This window comes from Coregonus clupeaformis, unplaced genomic scaffold, assembly GCF_020615455.1.
Source record: "Coregonus clupeaformis isolate EN_2021a unplaced genomic scaffold, ASM2061545v1 scaf0479, whole genome shotgun sequence".
NCBI classification, from domain to species: domain Eukaryota; kingdom Metazoa; phylum Chordata; class Actinopteri; order Salmoniformes; family Salmonidae; genus Coregonus; species Coregonus clupeaformis.
Genome location: NW_025533934.1, coordinates 142501 through 156990, shown reverse-complemented (window position 1 = coordinate 156990; position 14490 = coordinate 142501). Strand labels below are relative to the sequence as shown.

The window sequence follows — 14490 nt, the reverse complement described above, 5'->3', positions numbered from 1 at the left end:
TCTAACCCAGTGAGTAGGATCAATAATGGTATATTTGTCCTGTGTCAGTAATCAATCTAACCCAGTGAGGAGGATCAATAATGGTATATTGGTCCTGTGTCAGTAATCAATCTAACCCAGTGAGTAGGATCAATAATGGTATATTTGTCCTGTGTCAGTAATCAATCTAACCCAGTGAGTAGGATCAATAATGGTATATTGGTCCTGTGTCAGTAATCAATCTAACCCAGTGAGGAGGATCAATAATGGTATATTGGTCCTGTGTCAGTAATCAATCTAACCCAGTGAGTAGGATCAATAATGGTATATTTGTCCTGTGTCAGTAATCAATCTAACCCAGTGAGTAGGATCAATAATGGTATATTGGTCCTGTGTCAGTAATCAATCTAACCCAGTGAGGAGGATCAATAATGGTATATTGGTCCTGTGTCAGTAATCAATCTAACCCAGTGAGGAGGATCAATAATGGTATATTGGTCCTGTGTCAGTAATCAATCTAACCCAGTGAGCAGGATCAATAATGGTATATTGGTCCTGTGTCAGTAATCAATCTAACCCAGTGAGTAGGATCAATAATGGTATATTGGTCCTGTGTCAGTAATCAATCTAACCCAGTGAGTAGGATCAATAATGGTATATTGGTCATGTGTCAGTAATCAATCTAACCCAGTGAGTAGGATCAATAATGGTATATTGGTCCTGTGTCAGTAATCAATCTAACCCAGTGGAGTATAAACTGTTTCCTGCTTTACTCACCCTGTGTATTGCCCTCTATCTGGTGACCAGCTTTTATTGAACCATCTGTTTGTCAGATGTGACCAACACGTCTGTGAAAAGTGTCTGGAATGACAGCTTGTCCTGTGTTTGCCCAGCTGGTGATCAGCTGGTGTGGATTATTCTAGATTCTTCATTCCAGAATATGAATCTAACCCTTCCTGTGTCTCCTCCCGTCTAGCTGGTGATCAGAGTGCACCTGTCAGATGAGAGCTCTAAGACCATGATGGTGGACGAGAGACAGACTGTCAGGCAGGTTCTGGACAGCTTGTTGGACAAGTCCCACTGTGGCTACAGCCCTGATTGGTCCCTGGTGGAGACCATCAACGAACTGCAGATGGGTAGGTGGAGCAAGGTGCTCACTCACACACACAGATTAAAGACATACACACACACACACACACACACACACACACACACAGAGATTAAAGACATACACACACACACACACACACACAGAGATTAAAGACATACACACACACACACACACACACACACACACACACACACAACATTTCTTTAGATAGTTTCCCATCAGCTTCTTCTCTGACGTTTGTCTGTGTTTGATTCTATTTGATGTATCCTCCTTGATAGTTAGCGTCAGAATCAGAAGAGTTCATTTTCTGAAATACCAAATGGATGACTAGCCACTGCAGTACTGTGTGCATGTGGCTCTGCTATAAGCAGTAGGGGGATGGGCAACAACTACGGGGATGAAAAGATTCAACTCAATCGCTTACAATATGAAAACGCCCCAGAGGGAGGTCACTGAAAGCCATGGACATTCTGCAGCAGAGAGTGTTGGTGGCTGTTGAGAGGGACTGTTAGTTATATGTGGGCTACTGTCATCACGGTACAGCAGAGTGCTGTACTAACCTATATCTCTAGGGAGCCTCTCTCTCTTTCCCTCTCTGGCAGTGCAGCCTCTCTCTCTTTCCCTCTCTGGCTGTGCAGCCTCTCTCTCTTTCCCTCTCTGGCAGTGCAGCCTCTCTCTCTTTCCCTCTCTGGCTGTGCAGCCTCTCTCTCTTTCCCTCTCTGGCTGTGCAGCCTCTCTCTCTTTCCCTCTCTGGCTGTGCAGCCTCTCTCTCTTTCCCCTCTCTGGCTGTGCAGCCTCTCTCTCTTTCCCTCTCTGGCTGTGCAGCCTCTCTCTCTTTCCCTCTCTGGCTGTGCAGCCTCTCTCTCTTTCCCTCTCTGGCTGTGCAGCCTCTCTCTCTTTCCCTCTCTGGCTGTGCAGCCTCTCTCTCTTTCCCTCTCTGGCTGTGCAGCCTCTCTCTCTTTCCCTCTGGCTGTGCAGCCTCTCTCTCTTTCCCTCTCTGGCTGTGCAGCCTCTCTCTCTTTCCCTCTCTGGCTGTGCAGCCTCTCTCTCTTTCCCTTTCTGGCTGTGCAGCCTCTCTCTCTTTCCCTCTGGCTGTGCAGCCTCTCTCTCTTTCCCTCTCTGGCTGTGCAGCCTCTCTCTCTTTCCCTCTCTGGCTGTGCAGCCTCTCTCTCTTTCCCTCTCTGGCTGTGCAGCCTCTCTCTCTTTCCCTCTCTGGCTGTGCAGCCTCTCTCTCTTTCCCTCTCTGTCTCTGCAGCCTCTCTCTCTTTCCCTCTCTGGCTGTGCAGCTCTCGTTATGAAAGTGAAGGCCTTTTCACCTCACACATTGATGTGTTTACAGTACAGGCATTAAGGTCTGCTGTAGATCATGAAGAGCCGGATGTGTATCTAGTCTTCAGCCCTGAGCGGTGCCTGTCTGTGCACGGGGTTGAGTCCCAAATGGCATCCTATTTCCTATATAGTGTACTACTTTTGACCAGAGCCCTATTTGGAAAATGTTATATTTGCTCCTACAGCCTTAAACATAAATTATTGCAATTCAAGATAATCCATAGGATTTACTCCACTCCTGGCAGAACGCATGTAATGCACCCAGAAATGTCACATCTCTGTTGGAGATGCAGAAAACAATGAAGCCTATTAAATAAGCTGTGTACCCCCCTGACAAAGTGACACCGTGTTGGGAGAATGTCTGTGCTATCATATCAGTGACCACGTTCACATGCATAAACATCATATCCCGTCTTTACAATAACCTGAAAAGGCTTGTATCCCGGTTATGAGAATCCCGGATAAGATGCCAGGGACATGCTGATCTAAGACGGGATACTGCGTCATGTTAACATCTGATCACTTTTACTGTTGTATGCACAGGCTCAGTTTCGCATATCATGAGTGTTGTGTGACGATGTTTTCATCTGATTGTCAAGAAAATAGCTTCAAAAAGTTGGCTACCTGCGCAGTTCGATCCACCATAATAATTTAGCCTACTATAATTAATAGACTCTAATTTTAATGAAGTTTCTGCTCATAATTTCCGACATTTGGTAGGCTGTATTATGATTTCTGACATTTGGTAGGCGATTTATTTGTCAACTATAGTTAGAGACATGCAGCTTTTCTTCTGTCACAGAAGCTTGTTGCCCCAGAAGACTAAATGAATTAGTGCTCAGCAGAATAGTGTCTTACATCAACAGAATGAATGCATTAGTAACCTAGTTAACAGCGGTGAAGTTGTCTGTTTCGTTTAGGGACCGGGAGAAAACGCAATAACTCCAGTGGAAAGATTGGTCCTGTGCAAAATGTCCAAATGTCATCAGTTTCAACGGTTTTAATTAAATGAAAAGCTGACAAAACGATGAAACACATTTCTGATAAGATATTTGATGTGGTTGAAATACTGTCTGCCTGCCTAACCGTGTCAAAGACAACACATTACATTCTCTCAAGAGATGCTGAAATAAATAAGTCATATTTCTCCACTCATGTTCCCAAGACAAAATGAACATTTGTTGTATAATTTCAGTGCAAGAAATGCATAATTCAGCAGGAGTTCATATGATATTACACTACATGTGAAAGGTGACAGGTCTACAGTCAGTGTCCATATTTCACTTACTGTTCTATTTAACCCGTATGAACTTCAATTTGGAATATTTCGGTTTATTCATGGATGCAGGGATATTTATGAGCGGGCTATCAAAGGTCCATGTAAACAGTTTATCCCGAATAAGACCTTTAAGCAGGATATGAGCGTCTATCCAGGAATACTGTGCGCATGTAAACGTGGTCATTGTGTCTAGGAATGTATATCCATCCGTCTCCATGATTATTTTCTGTTGGGAAATGTAATTATTGGTGACCAATATCAAAGAAAGTTTTGTAACCTAGGTCTAATTGCTGCCCCAAAAAAATGGTATAGCTATAATTTTGGAAAGCATCATACTGGGCTTGAATAACGAACTGGAAGGCTGAACTATGTAGTTATATTCCGTTAGATTCTGTGTTTTTATAAAGTTTGGCAGAGAAGGGACGTATTTGATAAGGTCTGGAAGCTTATTTTGACCATCTTGAGGAGTGTGACGTTTCCATGTGAGGGGGTTTGATGTATCTATGGGTATTAAAAGGAGAAGCTACGGTGTGTTTTGGTGTGTTGGTGGACAGGTGCATGTTGTAGTGGGTATCAAGTGTGGTGGTTGTTTCGTCAGCCGGTGATTGTCAAGCAAATAACTGCCGGTCTCACGGTAATTGACCGTTAATTAACATAAACATGTTAAAGCATCTCCTGGCTTCCACACATAGCCTACAAGCCACTGATGCAGACCTTTGGAACATCTACATGTAAAAAGTATAATAAATCCATGTAATATAGCCTACACCTTCACAATACATCCATTATTTATTTTAGACAGGTCTAAAGTCCCCTGGGGAGGGCAGATTTAGGATGTTGGGGAATGAGCTGTAAGTCCCCTGGGGAGGGCAGATTTAGGATGTTGGGGAATGAGCTGTAAGCCCCTGGGGAGGGCAGATGTAGGATGTTGGGGAATGAGCTATAAGTCCCCTGGAGAGGGCAGATGTAGGATGTTGGGGAATGAGCTGTAAGCCCCTGGGGAGGGCAGATGTAGGATGTTGGGGAATGAGCTATAAGTCCCCTGGAGAGGGCAGATGTAGGATGTTGGGGAATGAGCTATAAGTCCCCTGGAGAGGGCAGATGTAGGATGTTGGGGAATGAGCTGTAAGTCCCCTGGGGAGGGCAGATGTAGGATGTTGGGGAATGAGCTGTAAGCCCCTGGGGAGGGCAGATGTAGGATGTTGGGGAATGAGCTGTAAGTCCCCTGGGGAGGGCAGATGTAGGATGTTGGGGAATGAGCTGTAAGCCCCTGGGGAGGGCAGATGTAGGATGTTGGGGAATGAGCTGTAAGTCCCCTGGGGAGGGCAGATGTAGGATGTTGGGGAATGAGCTGTAAGTCCCCTGGGGAGGGCAGAGTTAGGCTGTTGGGGAATGAGCTGTAAGTCCCCTGGGGAGGGCAGAGTTAGGCTGTTGGGGAATGAGCTGTAAGTCCCCTGGGGAGGGCAGATGTAGGATGTTGGTGAATGAGCTATAAGTCCCCTGGGGAGGGCAGATGTAGGATGTTGGGGAATGAGCTGTAAATCCCCTGGGGAGGGCAGATTTAGGATGTTGGGGAATGAGCTGTAAGTCCCCTGGGGAGGGCAGATGTAGGATGTTGGGGAATGAGCTGTAAGCCCCTGGGAGCGGTGTAAAGGATGGTTTGATGGTTAATTCTGTAATGTTTTAATAATCTAATGGCCTGGGGTTGTAGCTAATCCAGCAGATTAGATTAGGGGGGTTCTACCATTCCATTTAGAATAATTTGTATCTTTATCATTTTATTTTACTGTCTGTAGATGGTAATTTCATCAGAATGAAATTGGAAGCTCATATTCTAGTATTACGTTGAATGTGTCCAGAGCATGGTGAATGTGTCCAGAGCATGGTGAATGTGTCCAGAGCATGGTGAATGTGTCCAGAGCATGGTGAGTCAATAATCAATCAATCAATCATCAATCAATCCCCCCAATCTTAAAAAAATAGGTTATTGTCTTCTCTTTATTTCATTTCATTTTTATTTTTCATAATAAATCATTGTGGGTAGTCTGTCACGACCTCACAAGCCATGAGATCTTACTGCTGTTTGGTTAAAACGTCTCCTTACTGTCCTGAGGTGGCTGCTGTGTCTGTGTGTAGTGGTGATGCAACCCAGTCCATCTCTCCCTGTCCTCCCCCCAGAGTGGAACCTAGTGTACAAACTATTATAGTCCAACACTATCTTCTCTCTCTTTCTCCACTCTTCCTCCCAGAGCGTATCTTTGAGGACCATGAGAACCTGGTTGAGAACCTTCTGAACTGGACCAGAGACAGCCAGAACAGACTGAAGTTCATAGAACGCATCGAGAAGTACGCCCTCTTCAAAAACCCACAGGTGAGACAGCTGAAGGATGGGACTAATAATAATAAATAGAGTTAAAGTGACTATGCATAAATAATAAACAGAGTAGCAGCAGCGTAAAAAGGATGGGGTGGGGGGTGGGGGCAGTGCAAATAGTCCGAGTAGCCATGATTAGCTGTTCAGGAGTCTTATGGCTTGGGGATAGAAGCTGTTGAGAAGCCTTTTGGACCTAGACTTGGCACTCCGGTACCGCTTGCTGTGCGGTAGCAGAGAGAACAGTCTATGACTAGGGTGGCTGGAGTCTTTGACAATGTTTAGGGCCTTCCTCTGACACCGCCTGGTATAGAGGTCCTTAATGGCAGGAAGCTTGGCCCCAGTGATGTACTGGGCCGTACGCACTACCCTCTGTAGTGCCTTGCGGTCGGAGGCCGAGCAGTTGCCATAGCAGGCGGTGATGCAACCAGTCAGGATGCTCTCGATGGTGCAGCTGTATAACTTTTTGAGGATCTGAGGACCCATGCCAAATCTTTTCAGTCTCCTGAGGGGGAATAGGCTTTGGCGTGCCCTCTTCACAACTGTCTTGGTGTGTTTGGACCATGATAGTTTGTTGGTGATGTGGACACCAAGGAACTTCAAATCAAATTGTATTGGCCACATGCGCTGAATACAACAGGTGTAGACATTACAGTGAAATGCTTACTTACCAACAGTGCATTTATTTTAAATAAAAAAATAAAACAACAACAAAAAAAGTGTTGAGAAAAAAAGAGCAGAAGTAAAATAAAATACTCAACCTGTTCCACTACAGCCCCGTCGATGAGAATGGGGCTCAGTCCTCTTTTTTTTCCTGTAGTCCACAATCATCTCCTTTGTCTTGATCACGTTGAGGGAGAGGTTGTTATCCTGGCACCACACGGCCAGCTCTCTGACCTCCTCCCTATAGGCTGTCTCATCGTTGTCGGTGATCAGGCCTACCACTGTTGTGTCGTCGGCAAACTTAATGATGGTGTTGGAGTCGTGCCTGGCCATGCAGTCATGGGTGAACAGGGAATACAGCAGGGGACTGAGCAGTCCAGGATCCAGTTGCAGAGGGAGGTGTTTAGTCCCATGGTCCTTAGCTTAGTGATGAGCTTTGAGGGCACTATGGTTTTGAACGCTGAGTTGTAGTCAATGAATAGCATTCTCACGTAGGTGTTCCTCTTGTCCAGGTGGGAAAGGGCAGTGTGGAGTGCAATAGAGATTGCATCATCTGTGGATCTGTTGGGGCGGTATGCAAATTGGAGTGGGTCTAGGGTTTCTGGGATAATGGTGTTGATGTGAGCCATGACCAGCCTTTCAAAGCACTTCATGGCTACAGACGTGAGTGCTACGGGTCGGTAGTCATTTAGGCAGGTTACCTTAGTGTCCTTGGGCACAGGGACTATTGTGGTCTGCTTGAAACATGTTGGTATTACAGACTCAGTCAGGGACATGTTGAAAATGTCAATGAAGACACTTGCCAGTTGGTCAGCACATGCTCGGAGTACACGTCCTGGTAATCCGTCTGGCCCTGTAGCCTTGTGAATGTTGACCTGCTTAAAAGTCTTACTCACATCGGCTACAGAGAGCGTGATCACATAGTCATCCGGAACAGCTGATGCTCTCATGCATGCTTCAGTGTTGCTTGCCTCGAAGCGAGCATAGATGTGATTTAGCGTGTCTGGTGGGCTTGTGTCACTGGGCAGCTCGCGGCTGTGCTTCCCTTTGTAGTCTGTAATAGTTTTCAAGCCCTGCCACATCCGACGAGAGTCAGAGCCAGTGTAGTATGAAAACTAGTCCAGGACACAACTGATGGTGAAAAACACTGACTGAGGCTAAGCTGCTTTAAAATATGTGTCACCAAAATAGCCAGCCAGACCACTACTGTCCCTGCCAGTCACTATTTTATTATATAACTGATGCAGGATAGGTTATACAACACGGAAATACACTGAACTGGCACCAAAATACAGTGCTTTACCAAAATGCACTGAACTGGCACCAAAATACAGTTTTTCACCAAAATACACTGAACTGGCACCATAATACAATGCTTCACCAAAATACACTGAACTAGCCCCAAAATACAGTGCTTCACCAAAATACACTGAACTGGCACCATAATACAATGCTTCACCAAAATACACTGAACTAGCACCATAATACAATGCTTCACCAAAATACACTGAACTGGCACCATAATACAATGCTTCACCAAAATACACTGAACTGGCACCATAATACAATGCTTCACCAAAATACACTGAACTGGCACCAAAATACAATGCTTCACCAAAATACACTGACCTGGCACCAAAATACAATGCTTCACCAAAATACACTGACCTGGCACCAAAATACAATGCTTCACCAAAATACACTGACCTGGCACCAAAATACAATGCTTCACCAAAATACACTGACCTGGCACCAAAATACAATGCTTCACCAAAATACACTGAACTGGCACCAAAATACAATGCTTCACCAAAATACACTGACCTGGCACCAAAATACAATGCTTCACCAAAATACACTGACCTGGCACCAAAATACAATGCTTCACCAAAATACACTGACCTTGCACCAAAATACAATGCTTCACCAAAATACACTGAACTGCCACCAAAATACAATGCTTCACCAACATACACTGGCCTGGCACCAAAATACAATGCTTCACCAAAATACACTGAACTGGCACCAAAATACAATGCTTCACCAAAATACACTGAACTGCCACCATAATACAATGCTTCACCAAAATACACTGAACTGCCACCGTAATACAATGCTTCACCAAAATACACTGAACTGGCACCAAAATACAATGCTTCACCAAAATACACTGAACTGGCACCAAAATACAATGCTTCACCAAAATACACTGAGCTGGCACCATAATACAATGCTTCACCAAAATACACTGAACTGCCACCAAAATACAATGCTTCACCAAAATACACTGACCTGGCACCAAAATACAATGCTTCACCAAAATAGATACACCCAGTAGTATCAGACAGTGTTTATTTGCACACAAACTCACTCAACAGACACAAACACACAGACCCCAGTGTGTCCTTCAGATCCAGGTCAGTATGTTGTAGATGATGGTGCTATGAATAATAGATTAGGAATCAGACTGCGTGCTGGTGAGCACTGCTGTCTCCCTTGGTAATATAGCTATTCCCACTTTAACTGACTGGGAGATGGTGAGCACTGCTGTCTCCCTTGGTAATATAGCTATTCCCACTTTAACTGACTGGGAGATGGTGAGCACTGCTGTCTCCCTTGGTAATATAGCTATTCCCACTTTAACTGACTGGGAGATGGTGAGCACTGCTGTCTCCCTTGGTAATATAGCTATTCCCACTTTAACTGACTGGGAGATGGTGAGCACTGCTGTCTCCCTTGGTAATATAGCTATTCCCACTTTAACTGACTGGGAGATGGTGAGCACTGCTGTCTCCCTTGGTAATATAGCTATTCCCACTTTAACTGACTGGGAGCTGGTGAGCACTGCTGTCTCCCTTGGTAATATAGCTATTCCCACTTTAACTGACTGGGAGATGGTGAGCACTGCTGTCTCCCTTGGTAATATAGCTATTCCCACTTTAACTGACTGGGAGATGGTGAGCACTGCTGTCTCCCTTGGTAATATAGCTATTCCCACTTTAACTGACTGGGAGATGGTGAGCACTGCTGTCTCCCTTGGTAATATAGCTATTCCCACTTTAACTGACTGGGAGATGGTGAGCACTGCTGTCTCCCTTGGTAATATAGCTATTCCCACTTTAACTGACTGGGAGATGGTGAGCACTGCTGTCTCCCTTGGTAATATAGCTATTCCCACTTTAACTGACTGGTAAAGGAACATTTGATGGATTGTATTTTTTTCCCCCTAATTTTTTTTTTTTAACACTTACTGAAATGATGTACTCTGAATTTTGACTATCATACCCTGATTAACCACGTTTCTGGAAAAATCACAGAACTATTTGTTAGGGCGGAAGGAGACGTGTGAGATGGCAGACAGGAACAAAGAGGCACTACTGGAGGTACAGTGATCTCAACATAACACACCTCCAAACAAACTGATGCACACAACTTGACTTATTCAGGTCATTTCAACATGTCACCTTGTGTTAGTGCATACTATATAGATGGTGTGTGTGTGTGTGTGTGTGTGTGTGTGTTTGTGTATGAGTGTGCACGTGCATCCGTATATGTCTGTGCACTCTCCTCGGCAGGAGTGTTTCTGTGGCAGCTCTGTCTCTGTGCCTGAGATGGAGGGTGTACTCTGGCTGAAGGAGGATGGGAAGAAGAGCTGGAAGAAGAGATACTTCCTGCTCAGAGCCTCGGGGATCTACTATGTACCTAAAGGAAAAGCCAAGGTACGTCTCTGGAACACACTGAGTAACCTGTACTCAAATAGTGAGTATTTATTTATTTATTTATTTATTTATTTATTTATTTATTTATTTATTTATTTATTTATTTATTTATTTATTTATTTATTATTTATTATTATTATTATGAAATAGTGTGTATAGTCTGACATCTGTGGTGCTTCTGGGCCAAAAAAACCCCGATCAGCAATGAAGTAGTCTGCAAACACTATTGCTGCAAGACACACTAGTGATTCATGAAATGATATTTTTCAGGCCCCTCTTACCCATTCAGTAACATGGGGAACTGCAATTGTCATTGTAGATCCAGAAATAACATCATGTCATAGATACTTATTCTTTGGATTGGTAGTTCCCAATACTGGCTAACCAAATCAAGCATTATTTAAAGTGCATTTAGAAATCGCAACACACTTACAAATAACAAATAAGTATAAAATTGTCCTCAAGGGGAGCTGACTGCAAATGATCATCTGGTTAAGAAAAGTGCAATTGAGTATTATCAGAATACTACAGTCGTGGAGAGAGATAGAGAGAGAGAGAGGGAGAGAGAGAGAGAGAAGGAAGGAGGGAGGGAATACAGTATGTAAACATTATTAAAGTGACCAGTGTTCAATGACTATGTGTACATAGGGAAGCAGTCTGTATGGTGCAGGGTTGAGTACTGGGTGGAGGCCGGCTAGTTCAGGGAGGATGGAAGGGTAGAGTACTGGGTGGAGGCCGGCTAGTTCAGGGAGGATGGAAGGGTTGAGGACTGGGTGGAGGCCGGCTAGTTCAGGGAGGATGGAAGGGTTGAGGACTGGGTGGAGGCTGGCTAGTTCAGGGAGGATGGAAGGGTTGAGGACTGGGTGGAGGCCGGCTAGTTCAGGGAGGATGGAAGGGTTGAGTACTGGGTGGAGGCTGGCTAGTTCAGGGAGGATGGAAGGGTAGAGGACTGGGTGGAGGCCGGCTAGTTCAGGGAGGATGGAAGGGTAGAGGACTGGGTGGAGGCCGGCTAGTTCAGGGAGGATGGAAGGGTTGAGTAATGGGTGGAGGCCGGCTAGTTCAGGGAGGATGGAAGGGTAGAGGACTGGGTGGTAGCTGGCTAGTTCAGGGAGGATGGAAGGGTTGAGTACTGGGTGGAGGCCGGCTAGTTCAGGGAGGATGGAAGGGTAGAGGACTGGGTGGAGGCCGGCTAGTTCAGGGAGGATGGAAGGGTTGAGTACTGGGTGGAGGCCGGCTAGTGGTGACTCTTTAACAGTCTGAAGATGGAAGCTGGTCAATGTAAATGTCCCTCTCACTCAATCTTCTGTAGAGCGCCACTCAGTGGACTGTGCAGTGAGGTGAAGGCCAGTGCAGTGAGGTGAAGGCCTGTGCAGTGAGGTGAAGGCCAGTGCAGTGAGGTGAAGGCCAGTGCAGTGAGGTGAAGGCCAGTGCAGTGAGGTGAAGGCCAGTGCAGTGAGGTGAAGGCCAGTGCAGTGAGGTGAAGGCCAGTGCAGTGAGGTGAAGGCCAGTGCAGTGAGGTGAAGGCCAGTGCAGTGAGGTGAAGGCCAGTGCAGTGAGGTGAAGGCCAGTGCAGTGAGGTGAAGGCCAGTGCAGTGAGTGAAGGCCAGTGCAGTGAGGTGAAGGCCAGTGCAGTGAGGTGAAGGCCAGTGCAGTGAGGTGAAGGCCAGTGCAGTGAGGTGAAGGCCATGATTTCTTCTCTCTCCCGCTGGCAGGCCTCCAGAGAACTGGTGTGTTTCCTCCAGCTGGATCATGTTAATGTGTACTATGGACAGGACTACCGCAGCAAGTACAAGGCTCCAACGGACTACTGCCTGGCCCTGAAGGTACCACACCCTGCTATCACTAGTACCACACCTGACCTACACACCCTGATATCACTAGTACCACACCTGGCCTACACACCCTGCTATCACTAGTACCACACCTGGCCTACACACCCTGCTATCACTAGTACCACACCTGACCTACACACCCTGCTATCACTAGTACCATAACACCACCACAGACTACTGCCTGGCACTGAAGGTGAGAGTACCACACCCCTATCCCTGCATACCCTCTGCACACTCCCTACCCCTATCCCTGCATACCCTCTGCACACTCCCTACCCCTATCCCTGCATACCCTCTGCACACTCCCTACCCCTATCCCTGCATACCCTCTGCACACTCCCTACCCCTATCCCTGCATACCCTCTGCACACTCCCTACCCCTATCCCTGCATACCCTCTGCACACTCCCTACCCCTATCTCTGCATACCCTCTGCACACTCCCTACCCCTATCCCTGCATACTCTCTGCACACTCCCTACCCCTATCCCTGCATACTCTCTGCACACTCCCTACCCCTATCCCTGCATACTCTCTGCACACTCCCTACCCCTATCCCTGCATACCCTCTGCACACTCCCTACCCCTATCCCTGCATACTCTCTGCACACTCCCTACCCCTATCCCTGCATACTCTCTGCACACTCCCTACCCCTATCCCTGCATACCCTCTGCACACTCCCTACCCCTATCCCTGCATACCCTCTGCACACTCCCTACACCTATCCCTGTTTCTGCACAGAGTGCGACTGTCTGACTCTAGCTGTAACGATGCCCAGGAAGTCTTACGATGTTTTGAATATTGTATCATCTGAATCTCTTCATGTTACGTTAGCAAAGTTCTTTGAGGTGAGGCCAAAGACTCAGCCGGTAGGAACACCTGGCTGGGCCCACAAAGTGTCTCAGAGTACGAGTGCTGATCAGGTTTGCCTTTTAAATCATAAAGAATAGGATTACATTATGGACAAGGGGGACGAGGGCGTTTGCTGAGTTGTTTTGGGGGAATGGAGAGAAGGGAACCTAATCATAATGCCGTGAAGCGGAGAGGAGGGAACCTAATCATAATGCCGTGAAGCGCCGTCCTTTCTCTTGTCAGTACTCTTTTAAATAATAGGCTCCAAAGCCATGTCAATTATGAACCAAATATTTCCCTTCCGTTTCCTCAGGAAAGTAACCTAGTAAACCGAGAAGGTTTTCTTTTCTGGTGTGATGGTAATGTTTCCTGATGGGAGGAACTGGGTACAGCACAGGGATTGACGATGTTGTATCGCTGCCCTCAAGTCTTCCTGTCAGAGGAGAGAAGTACAGCCTTGTACAGCGTCACACTGCCATCTAGTGGCACAGTGTATAAAACTACTGAGAAACCATCTCTGCATAGCCTCAACTCACATCTCTGGGGTTTTAGCCCAATTCATCTTGCTTAACCCAGAACTAAAACCTTGCATAATTTGGTCAGCAGAATCAGTCCACGAGAGATTATAGCCCAATTAAAGACACAAATTAGAGAAATCCAAGCACGCTATTCATGTGACGCGTCGTCGTTAACATGTCCCATTGTCTCTCTGTTTGTTCAGCACCCTCAGATCCAGAAGAAATCCCAGTACATCAAGTATCTGTGTTGTGATGATGTCAGAACACTACACCAGTGGATCAACGGGATACGCATCGCCAAGGTAACGTTATGTTGCCTCAGCAACAACGTAATGAGAAAGCAGAGCCGTAGTCTGGGTGCTCATATATAAACGTCTTTGACAGAATACCTCAACGGCCAAACTCAAAGTATTTGGCCCTGATGGAAAGATGTGGGTGTATTCACTAGGAACCAAACAGAAGCAAGCGGAACGAAATGGGGAGGGACCTACCTGAATTTGTTCAATAGAAACTCTCGTTTTCGTTGCAAAACGTTTTACGCTTGGAGTAAACCGTTTCCGTTGCAAACCGCTTTGCTGAGGAAACCGACTAATGAATACACCCCTAATGTCTGTTGTTGAACGACTAATAAATCAATCAAATCAAATCAAATATTATTTGTCACATGCACGTGTTTAGCAGATGTTATAGCGGGTGTAGCGAAATGATTGTGCTTCTAGCTCTGACAGTGCAGTAATATCTAACAAGCAATATCTAACAATTTCACAACATATACCCAATACACACAAAACTAGTAAGGAATGGAATTTAAGAATATATACATATATGGACAAGCAAT

At 45.8% G+C, this 14490-nt stretch overlaps 1 protein-coding gene across 1 annotated transcript in view; it reads left to right on the top strand.

The window, feature by feature from the left end:
* LOC121563788 (ras-associated and pleckstrin homology domains-containing protein 1-like) overlaps nt 1-14490 on the top strand; it is a 167871-nt gene that overhangs the window by 142601 nt on the left and 10780 nt on the right. The window contains 6 exon segments of the mRNA XM_045215604.1: nt 956-1115; nt 5948-6069; nt 10050-10115; nt 10308-10451; nt 12164-12274; nt 13856-13954. Coding sequence (XP_045071539.1) covers nt 956-1115; nt 5948-6069; nt 10050-10115; nt 10308-10451; nt 12164-12274; nt 13856-13954 — 702 coding nt within the window.